This window comes from Idiotropiscis lumnitzeri, chromosome 1 (assembly GCF_059441095.1).
Source record: "Idiotropiscis lumnitzeri isolate Australia: NSW breed Sydney's pygmy pipehorse chromosome 1, RoL_Ilum_1.0, whole genome shotgun sequence".
In the NCBI taxonomy this organism is placed as follows: Eukaryota; Metazoa; Chordata; class Actinopteri; order Syngnathiformes; family Syngnathidae; genus Idiotropiscis; species Idiotropiscis lumnitzeri.
In genome coordinates, this window is record NC_142391.1 from 30,815,640 (window position 1) to 30,828,262 (window position 12,623).

The following is a 12,623-nucleotide window of genomic DNA, read 5'->3' on the forward strand; positions in this document are numbered from 1 at the left end:
AGTAATAATGGTGTTCAGCCTCAATGCGTGCCTCTTTTTCAATGCCATACTTGAATATTATGTTTGTGAATATTATCTTGCGGTGTGGGGACAAAGCATTGACCACATTCAAAATTGTTTTAGTTCACATATTTATGGGTAGGTATGATGCCAGTGGATTAAAATTAGATTCAAAGCAAATTACAAGTAATTTATTGGCTTTTCCAAACAGGCCACCAACCCGCGGCTCATCTCATAGAGATACATGAGGCAAGATGGCAATGAAGCATCTCTAAAGACATTGCAAATGGAAAGCTTATCCTGAAGACAACATACATATGTGCATGCAAGCCTTTGCACACGCTGCAGTGATTTGGTTATTATTATGCCAGCTTTTGTGCTGTGCCAAGTGTCAGCCACTTTCACCCATCCAAAATGAACCCAAATCTTTTCGGAAATCACACTGTCCACATCTTGTGGATTAGACCAAGTCTGCGTCAAAAGATGAGGTAATTAATTCAACGACATTCTCACAGTGACTAATTTCGCTTACGAACGAAATGAATTATATGAAAATCAGAAATCCGAGATTTCATTTTCCGAATGGGGTGTTCCATGTTTTAAGAACTGGCTGACTGCTGGACATCAACTTCCCTTTTTCAAACCAAAATTCAGTCTCGCTTAATGTGAACAGTACTGTACATAAAATATAATCTAGCATTATGTCACAGAATCAAACAGAGTTTGGATGTGTGCCGTAAACTGCGGTACACCTTTAGACGCTCCTTTTTAGTCACTTTTGGACTCACTGTCTGCGTGCTCGTTGGTATGCTCTCGAGAGCGCGTCTCTTTTGAGCGGCATGCAGCAGGATTCTATACACTCCTGTGATGGAACTCCTGCAGTCCTTTCCCTGGTTGTTCAGGATGTGTTCTGAGGTGATGCCAAGTGTTCCTAGAGCTGTTACTACTTCCATCTCCTCCACCCCCATCTCAGAAGGATCATTCTCTGCAAGGTGAGATGGCTCCAGCTTGAAGGGCTCCATGGGTCGCGGGAATTCAACACGATGCATCCAGTCGCTGCCCATCACCTGTTCTACGGAGCATCGGTCAGCCGGTAAAGGTTGGAGGATCGCCCGGATCAGCTTCTGACATGCGTCCGGCAGCCAGGAGGGCAGCGTGAAGGCGCCTTCCAGGATGCACCTCTTAAGTTTAGCCACAGTATCCGCTCTGAACGGCATGGTGCCGGTTACCATAAAGAAGAGCATCACTCCCAGGGCCCAGATGTCCACAAAGACACCCACGTAGTTTTCATCTCGGAAGAGCTCAGGGGCGGCGTAAGGCGGTGAGCCGCAGAAAGTGTTGAGTGTTTCGTGGCGATGGCTCATCGTGCTGAAGCCAAAGTCGCCCACTTTGACGCAAGAACTGCTGGTGTAGAAGACGTTTTCTGCCTTCAGGTCACGGTGAATTATGTTGTTTTCGTGCTGTTGGCAAAAAAAGAAAATAAGTAGATGAAATATCAAATCAATGATCAAACAATGAGGAACAAGTGTCAACCTGAATGGCACTAAGACAGATAGCAAGATCTGAATGTCATGCTTGGCTCAGGAAATCAGTAAATATTTGCAAAGAATTTTCTAGGGATATTATACCAACCATGTGTTTAACGGCAGACAGGATCTGAGCAAAGACAATCTTGCTGTCGGCGTCAGAAAGTTTCCCCTCTGTGGTGATTTTGCTGTAGAGTTCCCCACCACCAGCGTACTCCAACACTAGGTGTAAGCGTGACAATGTCTCCACCACCTTAGGATATAGAAAGAGGAAAAAGGCGTGATCACGGCGTCTTGAAACATTTGAATGCTGAACACATCAAGACATGAACGGGTCTAAGAGTCCAACCTCATAGAGGCGTATGATGTTAGGGTGATGTAATTTCTCCATGCTGGAGATTTCTCTGGACAGCAGACGCTGGGTCTTTTGATCCAGCTTGGTTTTGTCAAGGATCTTGATGGCCACTTTGTCTCGTGTTGCAAGAAAAGAAGAGTGAAATAATCAAATGGGTGCATCATTTACATAGAGATTCCAGTACGAGGGGAAGTTAAGCAGGGGAATTTTGGAAATAAGCATAAATATTTTGTTTTGTCATGAGAAGACGTAAAATAACCCAATTTGAAAAGCATGACATATTTTTTTTTTGATCCATCCATCAATGTTTTGTGCAACCTTTACTCATCAGTGTTGTGGGTCAGCTTGAGGCTATCCCAGATGACTTTTGAGCGAGAGGCAGTGGACACTCTGGGCTGTTTGCCAGCCAAACCAATTTTTTCATTGAAATCCCAACCCATTCTAAAATGTCCATCATCCAATGCATCAAAAAAAAAAATACCAAGACCCTTTCAAAATGGCAATGAAAAGAAGCACCTTCACTCAAGCTTCTCAAGCCTAGCCTCTGTGTTTTTGCTAAACCCTTTTTAGGTAACGGGTTCTGGATGAAATTGAAAAAAATAAAAAATTAAAAGGCCAACCTTTAATTTAGAAAACCCCAGATTAATTACTCTTATTTATTATATTAAGGTTTAAAAAAAAAAAAAGAAGAAGAAACAAAAGTAACCTCATTTCTTCCCTCTTAAGCTTTGACGAGTCATGTCACTATGGAAACGAGATCACTCATGACTCTGTTGAAGGTCAGCAGGCAATCAATTCAGTTCACCTCAATCATCCCCATGTCCAGGACCCCATCACTTATTTACAGTGACTTACTGCCAAAGGACACTTTATTTAGCGTTGCAACGAGCTGTTCAATACAAAACAGCGGGAGCTGATCTCATACAGTACATGTGAAGTTATATTTGTAGAATTAGAGAAAAACCTCCAAACTGACACACCTACGAGGTTGTGCAATCTTTACTACACGAGAAAATACACTGCATAAGTAACACAAAACTTAAGTTTAAAAAGCTAAATAAATAAATAAATGGAAGTTTAAATAGCATCACTGATGACTTCAATCTCATGGACAAGATTTCAGTTAATTCAACAGTAAAAAAAAAAAAAGTTGCAGTCACATTGCACATATTTGTAAATTCAGTGTCAATTTACGATTGCGCTCGCTTTACCTTTCGTGAGTGCATGAATTCCCAGCTTGACATGGGAAAAATTTCCGCAGCCGATTTCTCCTCGAATTTTGTAGAAGCTAATTCTTCTGCCCACTGTAAGTTCACGGACCACCCTGATGCCAACCACAAAACAAAGAAATGTAACACAGATGTAGTGAAGACAGAAAACAAAAATAATAAATCAGAGCCTCACCTCTCATCTTGGCACATATCCAGGTTGAGCCTCTCCAGTGGGGTAAGGCGGCGGATGGTCGTGCCTTCGTCATCTGTGTTGATGTCGGAGCTGTCCTGGGTACTGCATCGCATGTACTTCTGGCAATGTGTCAAGACCGCTGGGTCTCCAACGGAACTTCCCGCAGAGTCGTCAATGGACTCCCCGGTGTCGACACCGGAAACGGAGCTGCACCCTGTGGCTCCCGCGGCCCCTGCCCCTGCTTTGGCCCCCTCCGGGCTGCTCTCTGAGGGGCAGACGGCAGTCATCCTGCCAACGGACACCCTGGGTGGAGGGACACCAGGGGGGTTTACCTCATGGCAGCTGGTGTTGTAGAAGAAACCATTATTATGCTACAGCTTCAGTATGCACTTGATAACAAGAATGTCAGTTAAACACAATCATCGTATTAAGTTCAAGATTATTCTGTGTAGCGCCTTTTCAAAGTCGTGTTTTGCTCATGCAAATATTAGACTTTATTATTTCAGCAGTATTAACCTAGGAAAACACCCACAAATAACACATTGTACAATACCAGCATTGCAGTGGAACCAAAGTTTCAACAAAATGTATTTTGATATGTCGATTGACTTTTCCCCCTGAAAATTCAGCTTCTTGCTAAGAAATAATGTCGAGTTAATTTGTTCCCAGCACATAAGTGTTGCGATCATTAAAGCTTAATTAATTGTATGGACAAGGTCTTAAGTAATATTTACGCATTACAGACTGTCATTCAGAATAAAAAAAAAATTAAATGATAGTTTCTACAAGGTCAAGCTACTCATCTTTTGACATATAACAGTAAAAATGGCTAGTCATTAGCGACATGTGAGCAGCCAAGACCTTTTCTACTTTTCTGTGTTGCATCTCAAGTACTCTTCTCTGGTGACGTCACACAACTCACAGACCCACAAAAAGCACATGCAAAAAAAGCCAAATAAAAAGAAAAGTACTTATGGAGATGAGACTGTAGAATCTCACTAAGATGAAGCCTCTCAAAATTCGGTGACATTGATGCCTTGAACTCACATTTCTGTTTGACTTCAGAAGAACATTTTTTTATACACATTTTTGGCTGAAATTCAGTTTGCCCCGGTTCAAATTTGAGGATTGCCTTCCAATATCATGCACATAATCTAATACGTATGTTTATATAATATACAATAAAATAAACAATGGACAGGCAAATAATGTGACATACAGGACAAAAAAAAATAACACTTACCTTCATATAGATGAGCCATTAGCAGCTGAATCATGTCAGTGTCTTAATCCAAATGTCATGCTTTAAAAAAAAAAAAGTATCATCAACAAAAAATGATCACACTCCACTGAGTCAGCAGCACTTTTTCCTTTGAATTTGAAAGCATTTATAATCTTGTTGAATCTTAAGATGAGTCCTTGGGAGTCCGTCAGTCATAGCTTTAGATGCGTGGGCGAAGAAGCTGGAGACAGTCGAGAGTAAGTCTTATGAGAGTCATCCACAATGGAGGCGTTTACTCAAGAGGTCAGTGTGGCTTAAAATGGGCTCATTTGAGCGTCCGAGGTTTAAATATAACACAGATTGAAGAGGAGAGTAAGAGGGGCTGGGCGGGGGATGGAAAAAGGCAGGCTGGGTACAAAAGAGGTGGAACAGATGATAGTGTCAGGGGTGCAGACATTTATTACCGCAATCTGGAAGAAATCCAACACAGAGAAGTCATTATTTCAATTTCTAATTCAGACGTTTCTGGTAATTAGTGCGCAATCCAGATGACCTCCTGTGTGAAAGTGCGGTTTACATTGTGCACGTCAACTGTTGGCTAACGTTGCTATGAGAGCCAGAACAAACAAGAAATAAATCCTCATCACTCTCTTGCCTCAAGACAAAAGATCCAACTCACCCATTTTTTGTTTCCCCCACAAAAAATATATAGTACAAAATAAATTACAGGTCACAAACTATTGCTGGTCATGTCATAAAATTAAAGATGAACATTATTTTTCCATCATCTCAATATATTAATGAGGAATTGAGGGTGGCTCGAAGAATGTCGGAACAAATCAGAACATAAATTCGGATGAAAAAGGTGATCGACTAAGCTCAGGATTTTTCAACGACAACTTTCAATTTCCTCACTTCAAACTTCATTTTGCTATTGTGGTCCTCTCGCAAATGTTCAATGATGAATACCATCAGAGCAACCTGAAGCGCAAGTGTCTTTTAAATATGGTAGCCTAACGTCATTTTCATGCCTGTTGCCAACAGCGTGTGCAATTTGTTGGTGACAATGAACGTGATTTAGCGCCATTTGGGATCTTTTACAGACACAAAATAAATGATGAGAAGGAACACCACCTCGACTGGTTGCAGCTCCTTCATTAGTTTGTGCTTGAAAAGGATCCTTCATCAACCTCTTATTTTACTGTCAATTTCAATCCCTATATTTTTAGACAGCAAACTAGTAGGGCCTGAATTATTTGTGCCCTTCGCTTGGTTTCAACCGAGTGGAGAAATCCACAAGGTCTCTGTCACTTGAAGATGGCCGAGTGGTCTAAGGCGCCGCGTTCAGGACCCAGTCTCCCCAGGAGGCCTGGGTTCGAATCTCGAATTTCCCCATTGTGGGACTAATAAAGGCAATATTAAGACGCCGCATCATTTTGCACATAAACATTCAACACAATTCAAATATGTCAACGTCTTAAGAGATCTAAAATTCACCAAGTCACACAGCATAGTCAAGCGTATGAAACCAGACAATTTACGCAACCATCTAATTAAAAGAGCATGAATTTGTTGGAAAATCGATTTGCCTGCTACATGATAGTGAGAAAAAAAACAAGGTAAAGAGAGATTCTCTCATTCATCTCCATATTTAAATGAGCCCATGTTACAACTGTACCACTAAATCAAAGGTCTTTTTTCTTTTTTTTTTTTTTAGATCCGCAATCTCTGTGCAATCAAACACCATGAATGAATATTTCAGCATTGATCTCAGGCACCCGACAAGGGCATGCAAAGAGAATACCAGCCTTTTGTGTGTATAAATATAAAGAACAAAATAAAAGGACGAAAATGCATGAGGTAAACACATGAGCCCCGAGCACTCTCAGGAAATGAGATGTTCTTGAGCATTGACACCATTAAAAAAATAAAAATAAAATAAAAAGGTGGACTTAGTGCAAAAATGGCTTCAAATTGCGCTCCACACTCCCAGTGCATGCAGATGAGCAGTTTTCTCCACATTGTCCAGTGCTTGATATCTCCTAAACTACAGGTTGCTTGGCAAGGGTGTTTGTCTTTGTCAGGCTGAGGATCGAGCGCCCACCATTAGGGAGTGTGTCAAGAAAGAGAGCACACAGCGCCATGTTTGCCGTTGTACAACGCCGCATTTAACCTGAGCGTTTTTTTTATGTTAAATACAGCAGATGGGTGAATTAGTGCACACAAAGAAAGCATCAGAGGAGAGGCTGAAACTTACAACCCCATTTAAATGTGCATTCTTGAAGGAGCGACGAGATGACTGCTGCTGTCCTGCTGCCAACTGTGGTTTCACTTACTATCCTGATGGACATTGAAAACGCATAGAATAAATATAACTTTTTTGGTTTTGGAGTAGCAAACATTTGAGAAACATGTTAAATACCCCATTATGCTCCTTGAGCAGTTAATGTGGAACTAAATCAACGAGTAGAGCACAGGCCTCTTCTAAAATCCTACTTTTCTATCAGACTGTATTTGGTCAATTATGAATCATTTTTTGCGACAACGTAGACTAATTTTGTTTGTCATGGTTGCTGTGAAACTGTAGGAACTTCTGAATCAAACCCGACAACAGCAAACGCTACACTCTCATTTGATGACGTCCACATCACTCATTAGGCCCGGCGGCACTTTTTAAAGCCACAAACACACAAAGTCACGACTATTACAGTGCGGGAATGAGAGAATGGTGACACCACGTGGATAACAAAAAAAATGTTGTTAATGCTAAATCCATTTTCAACCGATGACTCCTTTAATCGATGAGAAAATGAGTACTTGATTCTAAAATTCAACAGCTGCAGCCCTAATGTGACACGACTTGCTACCCAAGCACAAGCAGGAATCCCCACCATGCAGGTTGCTCACAATGACCATTACATACAAACGTTTAGGACGAATACAGCGCTTCATGTTACAGGTTAATGACGGAAAACCAATTTCTACGGCGGTGATGTTATTAAATTTGGACACAAACCAGAATCCACCGTAGTTTTTCACTAACCCAGAAGTAAAAAATGACAGTAAATAAAATCTATTTTCAACTTTAATTGAATTGCAACCAGTGTCCAGCAGATTGTGTTGAACTTTACGATGAATATAAAGGATTCTGCAATATATCTTTAGACTAACTACTAACGTTTCTGATGTTCACTTGAGATGGCACACAAATAATGTGCCCTTGCCCTTCATCAGCCAAGAAGCCAAGTATGGATCCTTACTCAGCAGGTGATTTGTCTGAGGGTCCCAGAGGGGATTCGCGCCAGTGCTGCTGAACACACTGCTAGCATCAGCAGCCTCTTCACACACTTCAACAATGGAAAACACTAGAGCCCATCCACTGCAGCTGTGGATCAAAAATGAGGCACAGTTTCCATTCAAGGCACACTGTTCCAGTGGTATGATTTTGGTTTGAATATTCCTGCCTCATGTTAGAGCAGTCAAGATTAGTCGATTAATCAAGACGACGTAGACGATCCAAATCGTCGACAATTAATTTAAGTATACGACGAGGCGTTCATTCTTACATTTATTTATTTGCCGCATTGCTTTTGTCTTAAAACAGCCTCGTCCCGAGAGTTTCCCGGCTGGCTATATGCCTGTCTAGGTCGCACATGTGCAGTCGCGGAGATCCAGGTCATCCGTGATCTACACAGAAGCATTGTGGGTAGTGAGAAAGGGTGTCATGGCTACCTGGTGTTAGCAACAGAGTCCTAAAGTTACGGCACATTTCACCCGCAAATATTTACGATGCAAACTTCCCGTTCATGGCAGCACAACGTGGATTCTCGAACACCAAAAAAGGAAGCACATTGTGGCTGATACCTTGTTTTTTTTTTATTTCCTGACACGTTCAGTCGTGTCTGCAAGCTAGCTGTAGTTAGCACACACACAAGTTGGACATCATCGAATATGGATTAAGGAGGTCACGATTTTAACAACCAAAATTGTGCGTATTCCGTGTTCGACATCGAACCAGAAAGATCTCTTGCGGTCAGAGTGACGTGTTCACAAACTGGGAAATTTCAGTACTCAGAGTAACAAAACATGACATATTAGCCACAAGCCCTCATTGACAATACATAACAATAAAACACATAAATTGCAATATACTGTTATAGTACTAACAAAAAATAATTTAAAAAAATGTTCCTCCCAATAGTTAAAGATTTTTTCCCCTGTTGCTTAGATTGTGTAGACCAATTTACTACTATTTATGTGTTTATTGTGTTTATTTTAGTTTTCTTTAGCACAGCGCATTTTCCTAATTTACTCCTCTGATTTCATGACCTTCATTAAAAAAATGCTTGGTGCCAAAGAAGAGTAAAATTTATTTACAGGTATTTCTTTTTGCATTTAGAGATAGTTTCATCGTATTCGTGCAACTCTGCATAGTGTATGGCTTTCGTTTCATTAAACAATAGCAGCCAAAACTTTTAAGGCGAGAATATTGCCTTCAATTTAAGCTGTACCGTCATTGATGAACATCTCAGAACTGCTGGTACAGCCAAGTTTAATCAAAGTTGAATGTTGAATCATCTCATTAATTTGTACAAACATAAAGAATCATGCTAGAAACTAATTTGGGTTATTTTAGAGCAGCGGCATGCCACAATTCACCTATGATCCGATTAGTCGACTAATCGCGACTACTGTTGGTGATTAGTCGACTACCAAAATAATCGTTTGTGGCAGCCCAAGTGTACGTTTGCACTCATTCCAACCTTTTCACACCACAGGCATGAATCTGGGTGCAAAGGAAACACACAGACACGCATTCAGACGCTGTGTAAGTGCACTTGAGTAAATATAGACACGAAAGTGCTCTTGCAAACACACACATGCAGCAGGCCCACTCCACACAAAGCTCCCTGTTGTGTTAATTGAGATGCACGGTTGACAAGGATTGAGAGCTCAGCAGTGCAACAATGGAGATGAACAAAGGGGAAGGCCTCTTTGGAATCCATAGTGCAAATATGACATGTTGTCAAACTGTCCCGTGAGCGATGACACTCGAACATTAGCAACTAACAGGGAGTGGGAAGTATATGCAAGTTTAATCTCTATAAAAAGTGACCCTGGCTCTTTACAGGGACTGCAGCAACAGCTAGCATCTATTTAGTCAAGGGAGATGTCCATGTTTGCATGTCATGCATTTCAAAAGAATTGGCCATCAAACAACAAGCGCACATGTGAAACACAATCAAGCACGTGTGCTGATTTTTGCTTCAATAGTCATACAAAAATACATTTGCCATCCAATGCATTGCAGAAAAAAAACACATAAAAATCACATGTTAGTTGCCCATGAAGGGCTGCATCTTAATCAACTGGTTATCCATGCACTTGTAGACGCAACCGTATTCATTATAAGAAGAGAAAAGATGTGTAGGATATCTGTATTTACATGCACATGTAACTTTTCGATACTGATTGTGTGGAGAGTATATCACCGGCGTCGAGGCGAAACCTCCTAAGCCACAATTTGGTGAATTTCACATTTTTTTAAATAAATCTAGACAATTGGTGAGTTCATAGGTGTTATTTGATGATTGATTTCTGTGTATACAAATTACACTGCTCAACATAGTTTTACTAAATTGTTTAATCAGAGATGCAAGTAAACTTTATTGGATTAATTGTTTTTGCGCCGATTCCAAATCAGCCCTGGTATTCTTTCTCTAGCACATCAGATTTTCATAGTACGGTATACTCTTAACAATAAAATACGTAACATTGTAATGTATTTAGTAATAATTATGAATCAAGTTAGACTCAGTAACGTGGTATTTTGGGGAGGGAGAATCATAGCTATTAATTTACAACGCATGGTACAATACATATTACGCAAGCTTTTATAGGTTAAACTCCAAATATCTCAAAAAGATGATCTGCGCGGAAAAAAAACTGACATTTTTACATGCACTGAAAGCAACAAAAGTGTCAAGATGGAAGAAAATGACTGTGGGGAATTAATTAATAACATTTCATGGGATAAATACTGGAATTCGTTTGTACATTGTAGACTGCTGTTTTAAAAAGTGTTGAAGGTAGTCGAGAATATTGAGGATTGAAAGTGCCAAAATTACTTAATAAAGTGGCATTAATTAATTGTTTCATTCATTAAATATGGAATCAAATAAATCAGATAAATAAATAAATGCACCATTAAATAATCAAATAAAAGTGTCATTAAATGTTTCATTTATTAATTAAATATGCAATTACATAAATAATCAATGTCAGTAATTAATTAAATTAACAATGATATATATATATATATATATATATATATATATATATATACAGCTTATCATTGGTCATGTCATGTCATTATCCACACCGCTTATCCTGAACAGGGTCGCGGGAGGGGGCTGGAGCCTATCCCAGCTGACTTGGGGCAAAAGGCACACCCTGAACTGGTCGCCAGCCAGTCACAGGGCAGACATAGACACCGTCACTGAGTGGGAACTGAACCCACGGTGCCCGCACACAACTCGGGCGAGTGTACCACTACACTATCAGTGACTCAAATCATTGGTAATCTAATTAATTAATGACGCGTGGATATATGTAATTGCACACTTAACTAATAAATGAAACATTTAATTAATGATTTAATGGTGCATTGATTTATTTATATGATTTATTTAATTCCATACTTAATGAATGAAACAATTAATGACAATTTTAATTAAGCATTTCAAGGTGAATTCATTTATTTCATTTTGGCACTTACAGTCCTCAAAACCAACCACCACTGGCGGATGGACTGCTACAAGTATAATCCAGGAAAGTTAGTTTATTTTGAGTCCTGATCTTACGCTTTTCTTGTGATAAAAAAAAAAATCAGTTTTATTTTGTGGAAGTATTCCTTCCAAAAGAAAAGACTGCGCAGCAGCCATTTGAAATTCAAGAAACAAGCGTTATAAGTGTAGTATCCTCATGTACATGACCGACTAATGTAAACTTCAAAACAGATATGCTCCTCGTGTTTTTCGGTTATTTTCACCGTTTTGTGGTTAAAAAGACAAAGAAAGGAGTTATTATGAAGAAGGCTGCGACAGGTGCCGGACACAAACTCTTGTTACCTACCAAGCTAAGCTATCTTGTAAATCACAGTGATCCTCAATTAGATTAGTGTGTGCGTGTGCCAAGTGATGATGCACACAAGTCGATCACAGATCTGGACAGCAACAAAACTAGACAAACGGTTCGTAAACGTAGTTGTATTAAAAACAAATGTTTGAAAATGAATAATTTCATGAATTCTAAAATAAAACACACGCTTAAAGTACATCACTAAGTGATACTGCGTCCGAGTCGACAGTTATCGCATACACGCCTATCTGCATTTTGCCACTTAATTTGATCTCGCTGGAAACACGATAGCCCACTTCACTCATCCTCTGCCCTTTTCATCGTGTTTTGATCACTGAAATTCCCTTATGGTAGCTTCATTAATTGCAAAATTTCTTTGGTCTAACGAATTCAAATGCAGGTAATTTCCCCCCAATTTCGGCGGAGTCAAACGCTTACTTTACGTGTTAAATTGTAGCGAATGGTGCGCTGAAAACCACACCGACGAAGACTACCACTTTTATGGAAAACCTAGTTTAAATTACAGCAAATCAAAAACACAAAATCATACGTTCTTCGTGTCTTTCAATGAAAACAAACGTAGTAACATCGCGCCGCCTTCAGTCAATGCGTGCGCGCTCCCGCGACAGGGGATACAGATTTTTTTCGGGGGTAAGTACTTTGGCACGACACCGGCCCGTTCCCCGTGCTTCTTCTCAAAACACCAGCACATGCAGATCAAATACTACCAGTCCCACAAACAGCTGTTACCTTAATATATTTGTTGGGGAAAGCTCCACCGATTTTCTCGAAGAATCATCTTGCCAGGTGACATTGAATGTCGCAGCTGCTACCCAGGTTGATTCTGTTGTCAAGGGGAAATTGTTTTGAGCGGCTGCCGAGTGAGCCAATTAGGGGTAACTTCCGGATTGTGTCGTATGACGTTCGACCAATGAGGAGGCAGGAGTTCCCACGGGGCGGTGTGGTTTATGTAGTG

The 12,623-nt window shown here is 40.2% G+C and overlaps 1 protein-coding gene across 6 annotated transcripts; it reads right to left on the reverse strand.

Annotated features, from left to right (window-relative positions):
- Positions 1 to 175: 175 nt before the first annotated feature.
- Positions 176 to 12,530, reverse strand: nim1ka (NIM1 serine/threonine protein kinase a). 6 transcript variants are annotated; one of them, XM_088294904.1, is made up of 7 exons: positions 12,398 to 12,530; positions 4,529 to 4,588; positions 3,286 to 3,588; positions 3,093 to 3,205; positions 1,876 to 1,997; positions 1,633 to 1,779; positions 176 to 1,460 (listed from the first exon to the last, which is right to left on the reverse strand). In XM_088294904.1, the coding sequence occupies exons 3-7, from the start codon at positions 3,570 to 3,572 to the stop codon at positions 705 to 707; spliced, it is 1,425 nt and encodes a 474-aa protein (XP_088151030.1). In that variant the 5' UTR covers positions 3,573 to 3,588; positions 4,529 to 4,588; positions 12,398 to 12,530; the 3' UTR covers positions 176 to 704. The 6 variants fall into 6 exon arrangements, with proteins under 6 accessions (XP_088151030.1, XP_088151001.1, XP_088151021.1 ...); XM_088294875.1 differs by having other exon boundaries at positions 3,286 to 3,627; XM_088294895.1 differs by having other exon boundaries at positions 3,286 to 3,627; positions 4,529 to 4,748; positions 12,398 to 12,476.
- Between the last annotated feature and the right edge of the window lie 93 nt (positions 12,531 to 12,623).